This window comes from Xenopus laevis, chromosome 4L, assembly GCF_017654675.1.
Source record: "Xenopus laevis strain J_2021 chromosome 4L, Xenopus_laevis_v10.1, whole genome shotgun sequence".
NCBI lineage: Eukaryota > Metazoa > Chordata > Amphibia > Anura > Pipidae > Xenopus > Xenopus laevis.
This window is the reverse complement of record NC_054377.1, coordinates 136,980,254-137,003,650: the sequence shown is the minus strand read 5'-3', so window position 1 is coordinate 137,003,650 and position 23,397 is coordinate 136,980,254. Positions and strand designations below refer to the sequence as shown.

The 23,397-nt window shown below is 39.4% G+C and overlaps 2 protein-coding genes across 3 annotated transcripts in view; one reads left to right on the top strand and one right to left on the bottom strand.

Moving 5' to 3' along the window:
- Window positions 1–23,397, top strand: part of p4htm.L (prolyl 4-hydroxylase, transmembrane (endoplasmic reticulum) L homeolog) — a 41,222-nt gene that overhangs the window by 7,025 nt on the left and 10,800 nt on the right. The window contains exons 3-5 of the mRNA XM_018259090.2: window positions 13,652–13,842; window positions 17,008–17,104; window positions 19,690–19,852. Of these exons, the coding sequence (XP_018114579.1) occupies window positions 13,652–13,842; window positions 17,008–17,104; window positions 19,690–19,852 (451 nt within the window). The remainder of the gene's footprint in view (window positions 1–13,651; window positions 13,843–17,007; window positions 17,105–19,689; window positions 19,853–23,397) is intronic.
- On the bottom strand, window positions 4,108–12,843 carry frzb2.L (frizzled related protein 2 L homeolog). Of its 2 annotated transcripts, none has more exons than XM_018256539.2 (4): window positions 12,258–12,843; window positions 9,569–9,738; window positions 7,681–7,767; window positions 4,108–6,212 (listed from the first exon to the last, which is right to left on the bottom strand). In XM_018256539.2, the coding sequence occupies exons 1-4, from the start codon at window positions 12,566–12,568 to the stop codon at window positions 5,896–5,898; spliced, it is 885 nt and encodes a 294-aa protein (XP_018112028.1). In that variant the 5' UTR covers window positions 12,569–12,843; the 3' UTR covers window positions 4,108–5,895.

Below are 23,397 nucleotides of genomic sequence, written 5' to 3'. Positions count from 1 at the left end.
GTATTTAGCTCATACAGTGGTGGATTAAAGGAACAGTAACACCAAAAAATTGAAAGCGAAAGAAAACAGATAACACCATTATGTTCTACAGAGTTTGTCTGCTATCTGCTGTGTAACCTGGGCATTTTGAATGGCTACCCCAAACTAGAGTGTTTGGGGCCCACTGGGGGCCATCACCCAAGGGCCCTATGCACGTCAGAATAAACTCATCATGCACCCAACCCTAATCTGCAAAACCTTAACTCTTAGTATGATGTAGAGAGTGATATTCTGAGACAATTTGCACTTGGTTTTCAGTTTTTTATTATTTGTGTTTTTTGAGTTATTTAGATTTTTATTCAGCAGCTCTCCAGTTGGCAATTTCAGCCATCTGGTTGCTAGGGTCCAAATTACACTAGCAACCATACATTGATTTGAATAAGAGAGTAGAATATGAATAGGAGAGGGACTGAGTAGAAAGATGAGTAATAAAAAGAAGCAATAACAATACATTTGTTGCCTTACAGAGCATTTGTTTTTTAGAGGGGGTCAGTGACCCCTGTTTGAAAGCTGGAAAGAGTCAGAAGAAGAAGGCAAATAATTAAAAAAAACTATAAAAAAAAGAAATATAAATATGAAGACCAATTGAAAAGCTGCTTAGAATTGGCCATTCTATAACATTAAACGTTAACTGAAAGGCGGACCACCCCTTTAATTGGCACCTAACCCACAAATTGTTGCCATTGTAGGGCCGGCACTCAACCCATACACACTTCATTCTACTCAAAGGAGTGTACTTACCCAGTCTGACCTGCACCCAACTGGAACCCATAATGGCCACTGAAATTTCAATTAGGGATGTACTGAATCCACTATTTTGGATTCGGACAAACCCCTGAATCCTTCGCGAAAGATTTAGCTGAATACCGAATCCGAATCCTAATTTGCATATGCAAATTAGGGGTGGGAAGGGGAAAACATTTTTTACTTCCTTGTTTTGTGACAATAAGTCACTTGATTTCCCCCAGCCCCTAAGATTTGGATTTGGTTCGGCCGGGGAGAAGGATTCGAGTGAATCCGAATCCTGCTGAAAAAGGTAAAATCCTGGCTGAATCCCGAACAGAATCCTTGATTCAGTGCATCCCTAATTTCAATTCACATTCATACGAAACTGGCCTAACCCGTGACGCACAGCCGGGCCCCGCCCCCCCTCCGCACACGCCGGATTGCAGTGGTGAGCGGGCTGCCGGGGGGCCCTGAAGGGGTGCGGGCCCTGGTCCGCTCGCACCCCCTGCTCCCCCGGTAGTTCCATCCACTGGTCCTGTGGGTTTCAGGTCAACTCGCACATCACTACAGTCCGACCCTGCCTATTAAATACCATCTGTGCACACATTGCTTTTAATTCCATTTAACAGCAGGATCAGTAACATACTTGCCATGTGGAAACCCTAATCCCAGGAATCCTTACTAGAACTGCAATGTTACCCAAAAGTCAGTCATGTCCCCGTCACTCAGTATTTCCCACCCCAGAGCTGTTAGTTACAAGGCCAACACCATTCATATAAGCCTTGTCCTTACTCATCAGCCCAGGGATAGAACTACCAGGTGTGGGGGGATTGCACCTGGACCCGCACCCTCTTGGGGACCTCCGAACGTTCACACTGATCTGAATCTATGCTGAAAGCTGCATCTGGAGTGGGGGTGTGAGTCCGGCTGCTCTGCCTGCACCTGGGCCCGATTACATTATTGTTTCAGCCCTGCAGCTCCATGTTAAAGGAAAACTAAACCCCCCTGAACAATGTAGGTCTCTATAAAAATATATTAAATAAAACAGCTCATATGTAAAACCCTGCTTCATGTAAATAAACCATTTTCATAATAATATACTTTTTAGTAGTATGTGCCATTGGGTAATCATAAATAGAAAATTGCCATTTTAAAAAATAAGGACCACCCCTTGGGATCCTATGATTCATGCTGCACACAAACAAACCATACATGTTAGGTCACATGAGACAATTAACAGACAGAGTTGTGTCTTTTGCTTCCACACTTCTTCCTGTTACAGTTAGGGGCCCATTTACTAAGGCTCAAAGTGAATTTTCAAATTAAAAAATTTTGAATTTCGGAATAATTTTTGGGTACTTCGACCATCGAATAGGCCAAATTCAACTTCGATTCGAATTGAAAATACTTCACAAATTTGACCATTTCGAAAATCAAAGTACTGTCTCTTTAAAAAACTTCGACACTTCGCAACCTTAAACCTGCCGAATTGCTATGTTAGCCTATGGGGACCTCCTAGAACCTATAGCCCGTATTTGGGAAGTCAAAGGATTTTTTTGTAAAATCGTACGATCGTAAGATTAAATCGTACGATCGTACGATCTTAAAAATACTTCGACTTCGAATGTCGGACTACCCTATTCGATGGTCGAATTTTGAAGTTTTTTCCACTTTCAAAATTCGACCCTTGATAAATCTGCCCCTTAGAGTTGTAGTATTTCTGGTCAGGTGATCTCTGAGGCAGCACACAGACCATCATGAAATGGTGGCTCAAGGCAAGAGATGTAAAAGGGCAATATTTACTTAAGTATATATTCCAGTTTGGTAAGATTCTTTAATATCTCACTTAATTTGATATAAATCTGTTGCTTAAATATTTTGGGGGTATAGTTTTTCCTTTAATCTTTGGCTCCAGTGGAAAATTACCATAAAGGCAGCTCAAGTGGGGTCTAGAGCTGTGAACCAGCCTGCAGTTGGCATTAAATAAAGATTAACTGAATACATGTATGGGGACCTGTTATCCAGAATGCTCTGGGCCTGGGGTCTTCCGGATAAGGGATCTTTCCGTAATTTGGATCTTCATACCTTGTCTACTAGAAAATAAAGTAAATATTAAATAAACCCAATAGACTGGTTTTGCTTCCAATAAGGATTAATTATATCTTAGTTGTGATCAGGTACAAGGTACTATTGTATTATTACAGAGAAAAGGGAAATCATTTATCATCATTATAAATTTAGATTATTTGGATAAAATGGAGTCTATGGGAGCCTTTCCGTAATTCTGAGCTTTCTGGGGAAAGGGTTTCCGGGTAATGATCCCATACCTGTACAGGCAGGGCCGCCATCAGGGGGGCACAAGGGCGATGTTGTCCCAGGCACTGCAGGTTTTTGTGTGGTAGAGGGGCCTGGCCATGCTTCACTTACTTGATTAACCGGGCCCCCTGCTGTCAGCCTGCTGCAAAGTTTAGAAGAGAGGACGGAAGCACTGGTGTACCCTCATTCTTTGTTTTCTGTGGGCCCAGAAAACGTTGCCTTACATTGCCCCCGTGATTTCTGAAGGCGGTCCTGTGTACAGGTATGGGACCTGTTGAGCAGAATGCTCAGGACCTGGTGTTTTCCAGATAATGAATCTTTCTGTTATTTGGATCTCCATACCTTAAGTCTACTAGAAAATCATGTAAACATTAAATAAACCCAATGGGCTGGTTTTGCCTCCAATAAGGATTAATTATATTGTAGTTGGGATCAAGTAGAAGCTACTGTTTTATTATTGCAGAGAAAAAATAAATCATTTTTTAAAATGTGAATTATTTCTTTATAATGGAGTTGATGGGAGATGGCCTGTCCGTAATTCGGAGCTTTCTGGATAACGGGTTTCCGGATAAACGATCCTTTACCTGCAGTATGAATCCATTCAGCCTCCTTTCTGTGCACTTCTAATATTTATAATCTAGTATAGAAGAGCAATCCGTAATCTTTAAAAAAGATCCTTGTAAAAAATGCTTAATGATGTCATCAGTGAAGTAACTCCTCTGTGGCTGTGACATCCTTATATTTTACAGTAGGGGGTGCATTCATCCTTATATTATATTGAGTGACCTGTCTCTTTTGCAAAACCTGTGCCTTTTTTCCAAGTTTAATAATGGCTATTTGGTAACCTGCCTCGGGGCCCATTTATTAATTACCATCTGGGGTCCAAGGTAGTGTAAATATGCCCTTGTCTGCCTCTGCTTTACATGTAAACCATTTAAATAAGCTCACAGTACATGGGACAATCAAAATAGTATGGCCTTTGGCAGTAAATAATTGATTAGCTTTGAAAACAAACAGTACAGCGTATAATGTAAAACTCACTCCTTATGTATGTAAATATTTCATATAAACATTCCACAATTTGCCTTTAAATGCATTTTATTGAATATTCATAAGCATCTGAAAATGTGCTGCACATTGTACAGATCTTAGCCCCCCATGACCCCCTTAAATATTTTACATTCCACTAAGATTGCTATTTAACCAACAGTGCTCTCGTATTGACTGTGGGGTAATTAACTAATAGCAAATCATTAAGTCATTATTTTCGGTATTAAGGACTTTCACTTTCATGGCTGTTTCCCAAAGACAGAATTACAGTTTGTATGGAAGTACAGGTATGGAATCGGTTATGCAGAATGTTTTTTTTTGGATATTTCTGAATTTTGGATCTTCATACCTTAAGTCTTGTGAAAACATGAAATAAACCCAATAGGCTGGTTCTGCTTCCAATAAGGATTAATTATATCTGAGTTTGGATCAAGTACTTGAGAAAAAGGAAATCATTTTTAAAAATTTGGATTATTTGAATAAAATGGAGTCTATGAGAGATGGCCTTTCTGTAATTCAGAATTTTCTGGATAACGGGTTTACAGATAACGGATCCCATACCTGTACTAATTAAAGGGGACATATACCCTATAAATAAAATTGCCCAGATAGCTGAGCAGAATAGCAAAAGCTTCCCTTCCCCAGTTTTTTCACATTACACTAAAATATAATTACATTGCCCTCTCAGCCACCCTTCTGTCTTTGGTAGTCACTGTAGTCACGGGGAAGCTATTCTCACTGCTTTATTATTTCATCTTTTATTGGGTGCCAGTGTATGTTCAAGCTCTAGTGTGGCGTCATCCCTGTCCCAGTATATATAATGACATTATTTTTATATTTATAAGTGCACTAGAGATTTTTGCAGTCACTACATGTAGGTACGTCTCTTATATATCCCACTTTTTTTTACACAGACTTAAACAGTACTGTGTGACTTTTCATCTAAAGGGGAACTATCACCAAAATGAAAATTTCATATAAGCTTCCTCATACTGAAATGAGAAACTTTCTAAATACAATCAATTAAAAATTCTGTACCATTTATGAAATAATCAAGTTTATGTTCACTATCCCTCTCTCAGCATCCGTTTCTCTTCTAATTAATTGCATTTAGAAAGTTTCTTATTTCCGTATGATGAAGCTTTTATTAAATTTTCATTTTGGCAATAGTTTCCCTTTAAGAAAAATATACAGTATATTTTGAAAAAATGCAGCTTTTTCTGTTCTTCGAAAATGTCTTTCCTCGCTATGGTGTAAACAATAGAACTACTGCAGGTTTAATTTACTAACATAATTGCTCAAATGCAGTTATTAGTATTTGTATTAAAAGCAGCCAATCGGGTCATTTCAGTTGAGCCGCTATGTTAGTAAATAAGCCCATGTGTCTTTTAGAAAGAGTCTCCATGTCTGATTCTGTGTTATAAATATCACTGAATTCCTACCGGTTGTACTGGGTGCACTGGGTGACGTAGCCCATGTCAAATTGAAATCACCTATGCTACAGCCATTGTCCTCAGGGGCCAGAGAACCCACAATTTCACCTCCACTCTTCTTAAAAGATCTATTCATAATATACTGTTGCCCTTTTCTGATGACACGGTGTCCTCTCAAACAGTAGGAGACCGCTCCGCTCTTTTTATCAATAAGGTTTTATAGTAAGTTAACATAGATATATACAGTATTATATACAGTTCTCGTGAATGCCCCTGCTTCTACTATTTCACAACACAGGACTTTGGTTTCTGTACAACGAATTGGGAATTCCTATGGTCGACACTTGTGATTCTTCCATTTCCGTACAGCGAAATGCAGGTTTTTGTTCTTTTTCTGCCATGCGTAGGCATTGTTCACCACTACCTTCCCCTCTTGCACTTCTGCACAAATCACATAGACGCCTGTGCGGGTCCCACGCATGATATTCTGCACACAGGTAGCATCCAGATCCAGCCACTGCTGAAGCCTAGGAAGGACGTCTGTTTTGGGCAACGAGCCGTGTTTCAGGATCTCAAGTTTGGAATCCAAATCAAAGTCGTAAAGGTTAGCGGAAGTGATGTTCTTTTTGGTGATACGGACCTTGGCAACTATACACAGGGAGAAAAAAAGATTATCCATATTTTACATATACCATGTTTTGTTTAACTGTGTTTATTGCTCATTTTAATTCAGTTTAATCCCAAACAAATATTTTGGACATATAAAGCGATATCAAGCAAATGGCATTTTATCTGCTGCTGCTGCTGTTCTCAGACAGAGAATAGTGACCGACAAAATGCCACTCTCCACCTGTCAATACTGCAGAATGGAAAGTGCTCTCCAACAGCAACGATGGATGGACCATATTGGCCCTTATGTGTCACCAGTTTGTGTGCATTTAGTAGGGCACTTTGTATTCAGCAGTATTTAGAGTGATTCCATTTCCAGGTTTCATGGTAGTGATTGCCAAGCAGGAGAATATAGACTGGGCCAGGACAGTGGATCATCGACTGTAGTCCATGCCTCTGTTTGTTATAAAGTGCACTAGGGGTTTTCATTCCCATTCCCAAAAGGTTGGAAACCCAGACAGGACTCTGTATTAATGCAAAATCCAGCTAATCATTGGCTGCAACACCATAGCTCTGACACAGGGCCGCCATCAGAAATCACAGGGCCCAGTAAGATAAAATGTCTTGGGCCCCCTGGGCTGCATCCACCCCACCCACAGGTCTGCCCCCACCCCACAGTAGCATGAACAAATAGGTGCCCAGCCCCCCCCCACACATGTTATAAAAACATTGGTGGCCAGGGCCCCCCTTACAGGTCCATGTAAAAAAAAATTGGCCAGCAACCTCCCCAGCAGTTTAAAAATAAATTTGTGGCCAGGGTCCCCCTCATACAATTACAGGGACCACAAAGGGTCAACTTTAGGGGGGCCTGCCATGTTGCACTTGCTTGATTAGCAGGCCCCCCCCTACTGTAAGTGAGCTGTTAAGCTGGGATGGGGGGAGCACATGTGGCTGCATCTTCTTCCAGTTACAGCATTTTCTTCCCTTATTGGTCACAGAATTTTAGTTGTCCCGGTAAAGATGCATGATGATTGAATGAGCTGGAGGGAAAGTTCAAACCTCAGCTATCCAATCGCTGAGCAGCTCAACCGGGACTTAAACTCTGTGACCAATAAGGGTAGGGAATGGACTGAAGATGTCTCCATATGGGCTCCTGCCCTCCCTTCTGAAGTCGACAGTCGAAAGCAGGGGGGCCAGGCTAACCACTTAAGTACAACATGGCAGGGCCCCCCTTACCCTCTGTCCCCCCCTGATGGCGGCCCTGCTTTGACATCACCACCCACTCCTAAATATCATTGTACCGCCCCTCCACATCATTTCCTAAAGTCACCTTCCCTGCACACTTGTCCGGACCTTTGAAGGAACAAAGCTGAAGGTTTTGTACCCATATATGCTTATCTTGGGGCAGTATGAAACAAATGATTTAGTATTTTCACTTTTCTATTCATTTCTTATATACATATAGCAACTTAATTGGTAAATACTCAGTAAAGAGCTAATTACTTACCAAAATCATTATGGCAGAATGTATCCAGTATCTCCTTGGAAGTGCTGCCTTCTTCAAGTTCACAGTCTCTACAGCTGGCTCGGGGCACTGCTGTAAAACAGGGAAAGAGCTGTAGTGTCACTGCCAATATACTACAGCATAAGGTAGTGATCCCCAGCCAGTGGCTCACGGGCAACATGTTTCTCACCAACCCCTTGGATGTTGCTCCCAATGGCCTCAAAGCAGGTGCTTATTTTTTAATTCCAGGCTTGGAGATAAGTTTTGGTTGCATAAAAAAGGATGTACTGCCAAACAGAGCCTCCTGTAGGCTGTCAGTCCACATAGGGGCTACCAATAGCCATTCACAGTCCTTATTTGGCACTCAAGGAACCTTTTCATGCTTGTGTTGCTCCCCAACTCTTTTTACATTTGAACATGGCTCACAGGTATAAAAGGTCTCAGAGCCCTGCCATAAAGCATGTGCAACACAATATATTGGCCTTTTTCCTGACCGCTCAGCTTGTGGAACCATTTGCTAAGCAAATATCCTTTGGGGCTCAAAGTATAGGGGTTAGATTTTGGATGATTTGCTTTTCTGAATATCCCAGTATTGTATTCATCAACAAACACATGTGGTCCGTGATCTGACAGGATTTTTAGCCCTGCCCGATCGACATCTGCCCGAATTTCAGCCAGATATAGATCGGGGAAGCCCGTCGGAGGGCCCCGTACACAGGCCAATAAGCTACCGGTAGCTTTTATCGGCCTTTGTATGATGACCTTTAGGGTGTCTAATAACACTTTTAATTTAGATGCGTCTTGTGATAAGCTAGGGGAATACATTAAGGGGACTATTTATTAAAGGTTGAATTTTGTTTTCTATAAAACATTATGCCCTAAAGCAGCAAAAAATCTGAATCCAAAATCAGCTATATCCTGTTGAATTCCTTTAAAAGTCAATGAAAGAGGTCCCTGTAACCATTTGAAGATGTTTGACTCTAGTTTTCACTCGAAAACTCATTAATTTAAAGATAATCATAAAATCTTGATTTTTTTAAATTATTAGTAAATTAGCCAAATTCGTGGATGGTAGTTAGGTTGAGTTTGTTTCTGGTAAAATATGATAAAAAAAAACCCCTAAATGTTTGTTTGAAAAAGGGAGGAGTTATATCCTAAAGCTGGCCATACATATGGAGATTGTCGTCAAACAAGCGGATCTCTCCCCGATATTGTGATATCGGATCACAACGAGAAGAATTCAGGCAGTCAGTTTTCTGCCAGATATTGATTGGGGAAGCCCGTCATACACTGGGCAATAAGCTGTAGACTTAAGCTGGCCATGGATGCAAAGATCTGATCGTACGAATTGAGGATTCATACGATTTTAGGACCGTGTGTGGAGAGTCCCGACATTTTTCGTCCGGCGGAGATCGGTCGTTTGGTCAATCGGACAAGTTAAAAGATTTCTGTCGGCTGCGGGTAATATACAGTATCTGCGTGTATTGCCGATCGTACGATTTTCAGAGGGAGACTTTCACCAGCTTTGGTCGGACATAACTTTTGTACGATTGCTGTCAGGGGCAGAACATCGGCTGATCTGTTCTTTTGTGCTTTATTTGATCTGAATGGTTAGTGGCAGGTCGGGAGATGGGGAAGGCCGATCGTACGTTGATTCGTATGATCGGATCTTTGCGTCTGTGGCCAGCTGTAGCTTATATCTGTCGGTGTATGGGGACCTTAAGGCTGAACACTTTGGACCATTGCCTATGTCTGTATTAAAACACTGATGCCTGAAACTCTTGGACAAAACATCTCCCAGTAATGACTTGTATTAATTAGGAATTGGAACTAAAAAAATACAATTTAATATAAATTATGTCAGATTTTGTTAAAAAGAAGAACTACTTACTTCTACGGGTAGAGCCAGTATCATTTGTGATAGTTGAGATACACATGCCGTGGTCTTCAGGAAACTTATCGCATTTGAGGATCTCAGGCCAAGGGTACCCATAACAGGCCATGATAGGGGCACAGCTGCTCCTTACAGCCTCACACAGACTGCGACATGGGAAGATATACCTTGGAGCAAATATGTAAAACAACAGAGAATAAACACATTAGAAGCATGTTTTGCATGTAAAGAGAATATTCACCTAAAACTGTTTAATTGACATAATGAAAGAAAACATAATTCTAAAGATAGCTCTAAATGTAATTGTTATGGCAAACAGTATCTGACTTGCTGTTTATATTCTATGCACTGCTGGTTTTGACTTCCGAGGCGCTATAGTAGAAACTTACTGATTAACAGTCCCAGTGGAGAACTGACTTCTGCTACATTTTTTGAAGAGTCAGAACCAGGAGTGAGTGGAGAGAAGGAAATTCAGTTGGGGCAACAGGGCCCACTGTTGACAACCAAGGGAACTGATTAGTGGCTGCTTCATTTATTACATCTCCAACAAGGGAAATGTCAACACCATGGGGCAGATTTATTAAGGGACAGAGTGAAAACTTGAATTTTCGAAAAACTCTTAAATTCGAATTGTGAATTAGCCAAACTCGATTCATGTTTTAATTCGAATTTCGAGATTATCATACTCTAGCCCTTTAAGAACTCAAATTTGACTATTCGCCACCTTAAACCTGCCGAATTGCTGTGTAAGTCAATGGGAGAGGTCAGGTCGATTCAATTTGTCCGAGCTGCGAAAATTCGATATCAATAATAAATTTCAATTGGTCAATTTTCAAGTTTATGGGAGTTTTAAAAAAAAAACTCACATGAATTTGAAATTTGACCCTTGATAAATGTTCCTCCATGTGCCAAGTGGGTATAGGCAGCCTTATGTACCCCAGATGTTGCAGAACTACAACTCCCAGAATACCTCCTGTAATCAAGTGGCTAAATGCTGTAGTTCTACAATATCTAAAGCACCAAAGCAAGACTTTCCCTGTTCTAAAGATTTCAGCTTTATCAGAATCAAGCAGTTTTAAAAAAAAATGTGCTTTATTTCTGTGCTAACAATAAGTGAAGATTTACAATACACTGAAACAAAACCGAGTGTGGTCCAAATGCTGCTATATCTGTCATCAAAGCCTGTACAGGTATGGGATATATTATCTGGAAACCCGTTATACAGAAAGCTCAGAATTATTATGGAATGGCCGTCTCCCATAGACTCCATTTTATTCAAATGATCCAAATTTTGAAAGACGCTTTCCTTTTTCTCTGTTTTTGTGTACTTGATCACAACTAAGATAATTAATCCTTATTGGAAGCAAAACGAGCCTATTGGGTTTATTTAATCTTTACATGATTTTCTAGTAGATTTAAGGTATGGAGATCCAAATTACGGAAAGATACGTTATCCGGAAAACTCCAGGTACTATGTTTCAGTGAAACAACACAGAAGGATATACACTGGCCATAGAATTTTTTTTAACAATACAAAACCAACTAACAGGAAAATATATCAGATAATATCCAAGATTGAAAGATATATTCGATTATTTTTAGTGTACAGAATAAGAAGGGAACGGTCAGGGTACCCTCATTGCTGTAAGTGGAATCAGGATAATCTGGTGCATATAACAAGATGAACCAGCTCTAAAAAGCTTGAGGAAAGACTTTGGAAGCCTTTGAGAAAGTCATAAGACGAAATTTGTCAGGCTGTGACGTCTTTGGAGTGCGACTGGGACTGTGCGTTGCAGTCAGAACGCCGGCAAATTAGCGACCGACTTTAGTGAGTCTAGAACACTGGCATTGCGGTGACTTATTATTTACGATTTTAAGATGGTTAAGGAACAGTAACAAAATCAAAAAATTTAATTGTTGGAAAGGCAGTACTGGGAGATTATTCACCCACAGAAGAGCAGATTTGTTGCTGGGCCACTAATCTCCCTGTCTGCCACTTAACCTGTGCCATAAATCCTTTTTCAATTTCCGCCATTGCTACTCAGCAGCTTGTTTATATGAACTATAGTAGTGTTTCTAAAGCAAACACATCCGTTCTACCAGTGCAGGGCAACACTACATGATATTTTCATTAAAACACTTAAATTTTTTGGTGTAACTTTTAAACGGATAATCTTAAATAAAAAGGTTTTTGCACTATTTTAAGTGCAATTTTCCGAACTACTGGTAGCTGAACATTGGAGAGAGAAAAATAAAACAAGGCTTGCGGTAATTTAAACATTTGTGAGTATCCAGTCTCACCCCCTATAAGGTGCCACTGTTTAAGAAGAGTGATAAAGGGTATTAAAACCGAAAGGTGAAGGAAAAAGAGCACTTCCCCTAATTTTGAATCACATAAAGGTGTGTAATAGAACCTGGAATATTACACTATATTAGGTTATTTTGTTTTTGTATTGTCTCTCAAGCTTTTTAGCACTAGTTCATCTTTCAGTTTGGTGTTGCGGTTATATCCGAGGGAGATTAGAATTGGAACCGGCTGAGGAAGTGAACTGCAGAATTCCTAGACTTTCCTATTTGTAAACAATTTAATGTAACAAGCTCTCCCAAGTAGGCTCTAACAGATGATAGCTTTGCAAGGAAAAAAGGTTTCTAGGAAAGGGGTAATGGGACAAAAATGGTACTTTACCGATCAAAGCAAATAGGTGCAAAGAGTGAGCAGAGGAATATTCTTGCATCAGGATGGCACTCTCTTGCCAAAAGAGGTAACCAGCTTGAGGATTGTTGGATTGCCTCGGCCATCGTCTCATGTTCCAGCAAGTTGGGGATCCTCATCTCCGAATATCCAATGTCATAGCAGAGAGCCATACTCTTTGGGATTCGCATGCATCTTGAGGAGCTGCCAAAGAAGTCCAGATACATAGATTGCGAGCCACACGCCAAGAAGCACAGCAAAACAATCAGTGGCTTTCCCAGGCTCTGACACAGCTGAGGGGCCATTGGGATTTTCCTTATGGATGCACAAAAGACAAATGTTTCTCCTTCCCAAATGATGAGGCGAGTGACTTTGTCTTGATTTGGCCTAATGGATTTTTATAGTGTGGAAGTCACTGGGCTCCTAATCCTTTCTCATTAAGACTGAACATTCTTGGTATTCTGTTGGTCAACACAATACCAGAGTGATTGTTTAGTCCTGTAGGGAGCCTGCTTAGATTAGCAGGTGTTGTAATGAGGATGGGCAACTGGGGCTAACCATTCAGACCCTCCTACCTATTGCTTTATCTTAGGGGTATTATTGTATGTTTGATTGGATCTCTAAGGAGAGCAATTTGCTCAACCATGACCACTCTTTAATTATCTTCCTTGTATAAACACTTGGAATTCTTTCTTCTTCTTTTTTTTGACACAAGCAAAACCATCACTTGTTGACATAAGAAAAGACTATTTATCCTCTCCGTGGGTATCCTCAAACAGACATTAACTAACTTGCTTTCATTGACTGCTTTCCTATTAACTTTCAATCACTGTATCTTCTTAGCTACAGTCGAGCAGGTCTTATCAATCATCTTTGATAGGTAAGGGTCAGAGCACACGCTCAGATTCAGGGAGATTATTCGCCCGGCGACAAATCTCCTCTTCTTCGGGGAGATTAGTCACCTCCCACGGGCTAGAATTTAAATTGCCAGTGGGATGGCATTCGGAGCGCTATGTTTTCCAAAGTCGCCCAAAGCTGCCTCACGAGGAACTTCGGAAAACCAATCGCTCCGAGTGCCATTCCACCACTGATTTACATTCTAGCAGGTGGGAGGCAGTTCGGGAAGATTAGTTGCCCCGAAGAAGAGGAGATTTGTCCCAGGGCGACTAATCTCCCCGAATCTGAGCATGTGCCCTGACCCTAAAGGTATAATTATGTTTATACACACAATTTAGTTGACACTAAAATTAAAGAAGCAGTGGAAAATGCTGGAAAATTACGTTACGAATAATAATCCATACAGAAGGGTGGGACAGAGTTTATGCCACCCATTTATGCACACATTCTTCCTCAAGAACTTTATTTTTGTTTGTGTTCATTTTCATTAGAAATCCCTAATTTTCTCACGGAAAAAGAGTGCAAGTTACTCATCCACCTGGCCAGGTTGAAAGGACTCCAGACCAGCCAGATTTTGCCAGTAGATGGTTACAAAGAAGCCATGGACAACCTTGATATCAGCAAGGCTGACATCTTTAATCTGTTGGATCACAACCAGGATGGGCAACTGCAAATAAAAGAGGTGAGAATGGGAACATGAAAGTTAGAAACTGGAAGACATGAGATTAGAGTTGATCACAGAGACCTGGATCTGATGCACTACATCCCAAAATAAGGATCAAACTTTCAGTAGTGATATGCAGTTAAACTATTCATATACATTAATGGGCAGATTTATCAAGGGTCGAATGGAAAATTAAATTTTTTTTATGGTCAGAACTGTCAAGTTTGATTAGGGAGTTATTTTTATTATAAATTCAAATTAGATTTTTGAGATTTTTCATACTCTAGCCCAGTGGTCCCCAACCTTTTTAACCCGTGAGCCTCATTCAAATGTAAAAATAGTTGGGGAGCAACAAGAGCGTGAAAAAAGTCCCTTGGGGTGCCAAACAAGGGCTGTGATTGGCTATTTGGTAGCCCCTATGTGGACTGGCAGCCTACAAGAAGCTCTACTTGGGACTGTAATTAGTTTTTATGCAATTAAAACTTCATTTCAAGCTTGAAATTCAAAAATAAGCCCCTTCTTTGAGGACCCTGAGAGCAACATACAAGGGGTCGGAGAGCAACATGTTGCTCACGAGCTACTGGTTGGGGATCACTGCGTCTAGCCCTTTAAGAAATCAAATTTGACTATTCGCCACCTAAAACCTGCCGAATTACTGTTTAAATCAATGGGAGAGGTGCAGGGATCAATTTAGAGATGTTTGCAGCCTTCCTGACATTCACGTTTTTTTCGAGTTTGATGGAATTCGAATCGAAATTCATTAAATTTGTCCGAGTATTGATAGTCGAATTTATGTGAGTTTATAGGAGTTTTAAAGAACTCACATGAATTTGAAATTCAAACTAAATGTGTAATGATGTTAGCATGTAAATCACTGTCTTCAAGAATGAAGCTCACTATGGCCGTACACTGTCTAGTTACATATGTTCCAAACCATATACACTGCCAAACCACAAATTTTAAATAATGCTGAAAAGTAATTCACTCATTAAACCTTCCCTGTGGTCAGGGTTCTTCTGCCTCAAACCCATAGCTATGATGAGTATGCCACACCAAGATTCTTTCAGCAGTTCAGCAGTAGGGAACCCGAATGAAAGATACGGCACATAAATAAAACCAGCCAAGCTTTATTGCATCAATATCCTAAACATAAATGTTGGTATTTTCTAAAAAATTTATTTTATCTCATTGTATTAATAAAAAAAACACTACTAAACTCCCATCCCCGATTTGACCTTATTTATTAATAAAAAAAACTTGGTTCTGGAAAAAACCCGATAAAATCGAGTGAAAAACCGAATTGTCCACTTTTTTCTGACTTTTTCCCGAATCGCTCGTTTTTTTATTGTTTTTTTTTGTCCGAAAACCCAGAATTGATTAGATTGTTGGGCTAAACCCAGCACATACCACAATAACATCCAATTGGGATAGGGACATCTCCCATTGACTTATACTGGACCTCGACAGGTGGATTTTCTGATTTGTCCTCACAACATCGGGGGTATAATAAATCTCAAAAATTGTTAATAATTCGGTCAGCTAAAGAACTCTTTTGGCTTGTGTGTAGGATCTTGTGTCAACCTTGAAGGCCTTGCCTGCAGCTTTGGTGAGGTCTGGAAAGCTGTATCTGAAATGTGGACCTGAATTTAGGTAGAATAGCAAATGTATCATTCCTTGCTGCTTGAAGCCATCATATGCTGCTACCAGGCTTCCCAGTGGTAGGTTGCTTCTATAAATGTAGTTAATTTACAGATACTGCTAGGTGGGCTTTAAGTCGATCAGATACTGCTAGAGAGACCACCTTTGCTAGATGTGTGGCCATTACATAGATAGGTAGCCATTGTCATCTTACTGAGAAGAAGCAATCAAGGCTCACAACTGCCTCTAGATAGATATATATATATATATATACATATATATATATAACATATATATATATATATATATACATATATATATATATATATAACTATATATATATATATATATATATATATATAAATATATATATATATATAAATATATATATATATATATATATATAAATATATATATATAAATATATATATATATATATATATATATATATATATATATATATATATAAATATATATATATATATATATATATATATATATATATATATATATATAGATAAATAAGGTATAATTAGTTTATTGGCTAATGGCTTCCTATAGGAAACAATTTAAATCCTGTATTTGCTTTGTACATGCCAAGAGCTGGATATACCTTAGAGCTGTTATCTAGGTAGAGTAATAAATAACCCACCTTATTGTTTTTGAATTACTAAATAGCCACAGGTTTCTGTATCTCTTCTTCTGGGAAAGGGGTTGGTCTCATCATTATGGTATAACCCACAACAGGTATGGGACCTGTTATCCAGAATGCTTGGGACCTGGGGTTTTCCAGATAACGGATCTTTGGATATTCGTATCTTAGGTCTAATAAAAAAATCATGCAAACATTAAATAAACCCAATAGGCTGGTTTTGCTTCCAATAAAGAATAATTATATCTTAGTTGGGATCAAGTAGACGTTAAAGTTTTATTATTACAGAGAAAAAGGAAATCATTTTTAAAAAATTTGGGATTATTTGGATAAAATGGAGTCTATGGGAGACGGCCTTTCCTTAATTCAGAGCTTTCTGGATAACGGAACGGATAGAACACCTGTAATAAGAATTAGTAAATATGAAAAGTATGAGGGCAGAAAAAAGAGATATTGGCATCACACAACCGTGTTTATTATGTTGTGTTATTATCGGTCACATATAGGTTCATATGTTACACAAGGACAGTGTAGATCAGCCAAAAAGAAAACCAGAGTGTATTACCAATGTCCCAGTCCAGCATGTGTGAGTCCTCGGCTGGTCTTAACAAAATTACAGGACTCGTGCTCCTTGCCATTTATGGTTTCTGATATTTGCATAACCTTCAAGGCAAGTCTCTGCTGTAATAAAATGCACCTTATGTAAGCACTGGGTGTCAGTGTACATTACATATGACTGAGCAGAAAATACCTCTGACTCCAGGGCCACCAAGACATGAGCGATATTATTGTTTTGCTGCCTTGCAAAGTATTTATATATATAATTTAATTTGTTTTAGTTCGTGAGACAACCCTGATCTGATCTATTCGTTATCTTTTCTCTTATACTATAGGTATTAACCCACTCTCGCTTAGGCAACGGCAGATGGATGACCCCAGAGAATATCAGAGAGATGTATTCTGCACTGAGAGCTGATCCAGATGGAAATGGTAAGGCTATAAAAATACTTCTTGCTTCATTGGAAAAGTCTGACCTTTTTTTTTTTTTTCAAGGATCGGTACTTACTACTGGGCCATGGACATGAGACTACATTGTTCTCAAGGGACACAATAACATTAAAATATAATATTTTTCTTATGAACACAAGCATGAAAAATGTTCCTGGGGGTGCCAAATAAGGAACATGATTGGCTATTTGGAAGCCCCTATGTCAGGGATCCCCAACCAGCAGCTTGGGAGCAACATGTTGCTCTCCAACCCCATGGATGTTGCTCTCAGGATCCTCAAAGCATGCTTGAAAGCAAGTTTTAATTGCATAAAAACTAAGTATAGTGCCAAGTAGAGCCTTTTGTAGGCTGCCAGTTCTCATAGGGAATATCGAATTGCCAATCACAGGCCTTATTTGGCACCCCAAGGGACGTTTTCATGCTTGTATTGCTCCCCAACTCTTTTTACATTTGAATGTGGCTTACAGGTAAAAAAGGTTGGGGATCCCTGCCCTATGTGGACTGACAGCCTATAGGAGGCTTTTTTTGGCAATACACCTGGTTTTTATGCAATCAAAACTTGCCTCCAAACCAGGATTTCAAAAATAAGCTGCTTTGAGGCCTCTGGGAGTAACATCCAAGGGGCTAATGAGAAACGAGACACTAGTTTACTGGCTTAAAGGACCAGTAATATCAAATTTAAAAAAACACCAAGACAAATTAAACTTTAAAATCGCAAAGCCTTTCTTATTAAGAAATAACTTACTGAAACACAACTTCCGTTCCTCTTCAGAAAAGGCGACGATCCAGCATGTGGCACTTGATTACTCCTCCCTGGCTATCTCCTATAAGGAAGGCAGGGACGAGTAATCGAGCACCGCATGATGGATCGCCCGATTGCCTTTTCTGAAGAGGAGTGCAAGCGGAGTTTCGAAAAGTTATTTCTTAATAAGGACTTTGCAATTTTAACGTTGAATTTGTCTTGGTGTTTTTTTTTTCAATGTATACTAACGAATTTTAGAAAAAAATGTTTTTGATGTTACTGGTCCTTTAAGCCACGCACTCTTCCCCAAGCCCAGGTATTGCACATGCTCTGTCCTTGTAAGATTCGTTGGGCTTTACTCATAGCAGGATTGAGTGACCCAGAAAAGATGGCTGTCTCAGGGCTTGGTAGATAAAGATAAAGTGCGTTGGTGCTTCTTTATCTTAACATTTTCAGGGAAATGAGTGCAGTCAATCAGGATTGCATAAATAGGACATAGTAGTTGTTTTGTGAATCTCAATTTCCTTTAAAAGGGTTGTTCACCTTTAAATTAACTTTTGGTATGATGTAGAGAGTAATATTCTGAGATAATTTGCAACTGGTTTTTATTTTCTGTTCTTTGTGATTGTTGAGTTATTTAGCTTTTTATTCAGCAGCCCTCCAGTTTGCAGTTTCAGCAATTGGGTTGCTAGGGTCCAAATTACCATAGCAACCATGCATTGATTTGAATAATAGACTAGAATATGAATCAGAGAGGCCTGAATAGAAAGATAAGTAATAAAAGTAGCAATAACAATACATTTGTAGCCTTACAGAGCATTTGTTTTATAGGATGGAAACAGTCAGAAGAAAAAGACAAACTATATAAAATAAATAATGAAGACCACTTGAAAAGTTGCTGAGTATTCACCATTCTATAACAAACTAAAAATTAACTGAAAGGTGAACCACCCCTTTAAGGTTAGGCCAGCTTAAAACAGGCAAAACAGAAGGAGAATGATTAGAAGGGGAAGCGAGAACAAACCTAAACTATATTTATAGCTCTTACAAAGAGATATAATAAAACGTGTTAGAACATATTGCCTAATTCAAGGCAAAATTAAATAAACTGGACTGGAGATATTTTTAACTTTTAACACCAAAAACATTATTTTCCCAATTTTATTCAAGATAAGTTTTTGTTGTACAAAAAAAATGTATTCTATGAAGCAGAAGTCCTGTTTTTTTTTTCTAACTTTACTAGTGTCTTTATCCATATTATGTCTCTAGCTTTTTTTAAAAAAAATTGTTTGTAAAGAACGAAAAAAAAAACAAACAAGACATATGTAACTTTAAAATCGCAAAGTCTTTAGTAAAAAATGACTTACCGAAACTCTGCTTGCGCTCCTCCTCAGAAAGGCTGACAGGGCAACGATCCATTGTGCGGCGCTCGATTTCTCCTCCCTGGCTATCTCCTATGAAGGCAGGGAGGAGAAATCATCGCCCTGTCGCCTTTTCTGAAGAGGAGCGCAAGCGGAGTTTCTTTTAATAAAGACTTTGCGATTTTAAAGTTACATATGTCTTGTCTTTTTTTTTTTCGTTCTATACACGTTCTTTTCTCAGAAAAAAATTGACGTTACTGGTCCTTTAACCAAAACCCTATTGGGTGTTCAGTGGAACCTTAGATAACAAATATTCATGTCTAAAAAAGCACTGCAAAATAAAACTAAAGGCTAATTTATGGACTGCACAGAGGGGTTTGAGCGTTTCTCAACCAGGTGATATATCTTATGTGTCACCAAGCTTGAGGAAACTGATGTTGTTCTTTTTTTCTATTTATTCACAGGAGTCCTAAGCCTGAATGAATTCAAGAAACTAAACCTCAAGGACTTTCATAAATATTTGGGCAAACAGGAGGTCACCATGAGTGATCTGGTCAGGAATAGTCAGCATACTTGGCTGTACCAGGGAGAAGGTGCTCATCATATGCTGAGATCCATTCGTCAGAGGTAGGAGCATCTTCATGCTTTCTGGAGATCTGGGTGTTCTATATGGCTTGTGCTATCTGGACTCTGGTTTATACAGGTGTGGGATCCGTTATCCGGAAACCCATTATCCAGAAAGCTCTGTATTACGGAAAGGTCATCTCCCATAGACTCCATTATGATCAAATAATCCAAATGTTTAAAAATCGTTTCCTTTTTCTCTGTAATAATAAAATAGCGCCTTGCACTGGATCCAAACTAAGATATAATTAATCCTTATTGGAAGGGGCAGATTTATCAAGGGTCGGGTTTTGGTCAAAATTGTCAAATTTGACTAGGGATTTATTCAAATTCGATTTGAGTTTTTCAAAAAATTCTAATTAGATCATACTCTGGCCACTTAAGAACTCAAATTCGACTATTCACCACCTTAAACCTGCCGAATTAAGGTTTAAATAAATCGGAAACGTCCAGAGATCAATTTGGAGTTGTTTGCAGCCTTCCTGACTTTGGAGTTTTTTCCGGAGAAAGATTTTTTAAAATTCAAATCTAATTCGATTTTCGGGTCGATCCTATTCACCCGAGTTCAAAAAATTTAATTTTTATAATAAATTTCGATTCGTCGAACTTCAACCTTTGATAAATGTGCCTCCCCATGTTTACATGATTTTCTAGTAGACCTATGATACAATAAATATAATACAATAAATATATTTTTATAACAGCAAGAACATAGAGAAAAATTCTTTGGTTTATAATGCTCGGCTCCTATCACTACCTTATATATCCATACAATAATAAGCTAATGGTATAGACTCGTTGGTAAATCTGCACCCCAGCTGGGTGACATCCAGCTTCCCAGGGAGTGTGAGATAACCAAACCACGGCTTGATTTACTCATCTAAACACAGGGCTAATTAAGTGAGAAAAAAGGAAATAGGTCATTTGGATTCCACTAATTATGTTTGGCGTGCAGTGCCTCCCCCATTGATTGTTCTCAGTTAATTAGTAACGCAAAGTGACACTACTAAAACAATGACCAGTTGAGTAAGTATAGAGAGATAATTAGTTCACTTATCTGTGTCCCGTCATGCCTGCTTATTCTTATGCATCTGGAACACATCAGGGGGCATCGCTAAACTTATGGTTTTGGAAATAAGTGAAAAAGAGGTGAAAGGCTAAAGATTGGCTTATTAGAGAACGTCTAATTTAGACATGCGTAGGGGCACAATTGTCAATATGGGATATAAAGTGGTTCTATTAACATATGTTTTTCTATTTAACATGTGGAATCTGCTGTGTCTGGGAGATGCTTTGCAATATAGACTTTGACTTTGCCACCTTACCCCTTTAAAACCAAACACATATTGAAGCCTGCATGGCTAATTAGCAATTCATTTAGGGCACTTACTCACGGGCGTTTGAAACTGCGCTCCCCTGCATTCTGGTTTTATGCGTTCCGCTGCAGGGGAGCGCAGGAGTAGATGCGAGGAATTCTTTTCAATGGGGCTGTACTCACACAGATGCATGTAAGCGCTGAACACAGGTTGGGACGCAGCATGTTGCATTTTTCCTGCGTTCGGTGCTTGGCGTCTACTCCTGCGGTCCCCTGCGGCTGAACACATAAAATCAGAACGCAGGGGAGCGCAGTTTCAAACGCCCATGAGTAAGGGCCCTTAGATGCATGCTGCATGGCTGCACATAAATCCAGTAACGTAACCCCCCTCCGTACACGATTTATTTTCACTGTACTGAGGGGTGCAGGCCCTGGCCCAATCGCACCCCCTGCTCCCCCGGTAGTTCCGCCACTGCATAAGGGCTCCTACTGACGAGCGGTTGAAGCTGCGCTCCCCTGCGTTCCATTTTCCTGTGTTCAGCCGCAGGGGAGCACAGGAATAGACGCATTCTTTTCAATGGGGCTGTACTCACACAGGCGCATGTAGACGACGAACGCAGGAAAAATGCAGCATGTTGCGTCTCAACCTGCGTTCGCCCCCTACACGCGCCTGTGGGATTACAGCCCCATTGAAAAGAATTTAATGCGTCTATTCCTGCGCTCCCCTGCGGCTGAACGCAGAAAAACGGAACGCAGGGGAGCGCAGCTTCAACCGCTCGTCAGTAAGAGCCCTTAATCAGTTCAGTCTGCATCATGCATCTAAATGAATTGCTAATTAACCATGCAGGCTGTGGATTCCATATGTATTTGGTTTTAAAGGGGTGAGGTGGCAACCCTACCCTATCCCCTGTCAGCTCTATGGGCAAGAAACTAGTGAGAATGTCTATTGAGCTATAAATATATGATTCACTCACTTGTACAGGTATGGAATCCGTTATCCAGAAACCCATTATCCAGAAAGTTACGAATTACGGAAAGGCCGTCTCCCATAGACACCATTCAAACAATATACAATGTTTTTTTCAATTTTAAACCAGCCTATTGGGTTTATTTAATGTTTACATGATTTTCTAGTAGACTTAATGTATGGAAAGGTATCGAAATTATGGAAAGATCTTTTATATATTTGCCACCTAAAACCTGCTGAATCACTGTTTAAAGGACCAGTAACACAAAAATTTATTTTTAAAAAAAATTTGTTTCTACTTTACGGAAAAAAACCCACCAAGGCAGGTTTAGCTTTAAATTCGCAAAGTCTTTATAAAGAAATTATTTACAGATTCTCTACATGCGCTCCTCTTCAGAAAGGGCGACAGGGCGATGATCCATCGTGCGGCACCTGATTTCTCCTCCCTGGCTAACTCCTATAGAAGGCAGGGAGGAGAAATCGAGCGCCACACAATGGATCGTTGCCTTTTCTGAAGAGGAGCACACGCGGAGTTTAGGTGAGTTATTTTTTAATAAAGACTTAAATACGTCTTGCTGTTTTTTTTTGTTGTATACAAATTTTTTTTAAACAAAATTTTTGACGTTACTGGTCCTTTAAGTACAAGGCTGCCGTTTGCCTACAGCACTATAATTTGCACCTTAAGCACAAGATACAAAGGTCTAGCTGCACAAATCCCATAGACACCGGTGTTGATGAGCATTTACCATGATTGAGTAAATTTGCACTTGTTAGGAATTCACATGAATAAATGAGGCCTTGGGTGACTCTTAAAGTTACATGCACTCAATGAGAATTCATTTGTAAACCCTGCACTCTTTGAAAGGAATTTGTATGTTCTCCCAGTTTGTGTGGGGGTTTCCTCTGCAGGTTAATTGGGATAGAGAATGAAGAATAATCTCTGTAAAGTCATGTCTATATATGTGGAAGCTAGTAATAAATAAAGGATAATAATAAACCCCAATAAAACAGTTTTGGTGCAGGGAAGCACAGGAAGTAGGATTGTCAGATTTCCCTTAAAGGGGACCTGTCACCCTAAGAAATAATTCCAAATTATTTTTTATCATGTTAGTTGAGCAAAATAAAACTTACTTACATTACATTTATTATTTACATAATAAATGTAGTACATTTACAGAAAGCAGGCAGGAGCCATTTTGTGGACACTGTTATTAAGCAAAGTTGTGTATCACCCCAAAATCTTGTGTATGCACCGGAATGGGGGAC

Coding starts and splice junctions, on each gene's coding strand:
- frzb2.L (XM_018256539.2), bottom strand. CDS start 12,568: ATGGCCCCTCAGCTGTGTCAGAGCCTGGGAAAGCCACTGATTGTTTTG. Junction 9,739..12,257: donor GCACCTATTTGCTTTGATCG/GTAAAGTACCAT, acceptor ATTTGCTCCAAG/GTATATCTTCCCATGTCGCA. Junction 6,213..7,680: donor ATTCTGCCATAATGATTTTG/GTAAGTAATTAG, acceptor CCCTGTGTATAG/TTGCCAAGGTCCGTATCACC.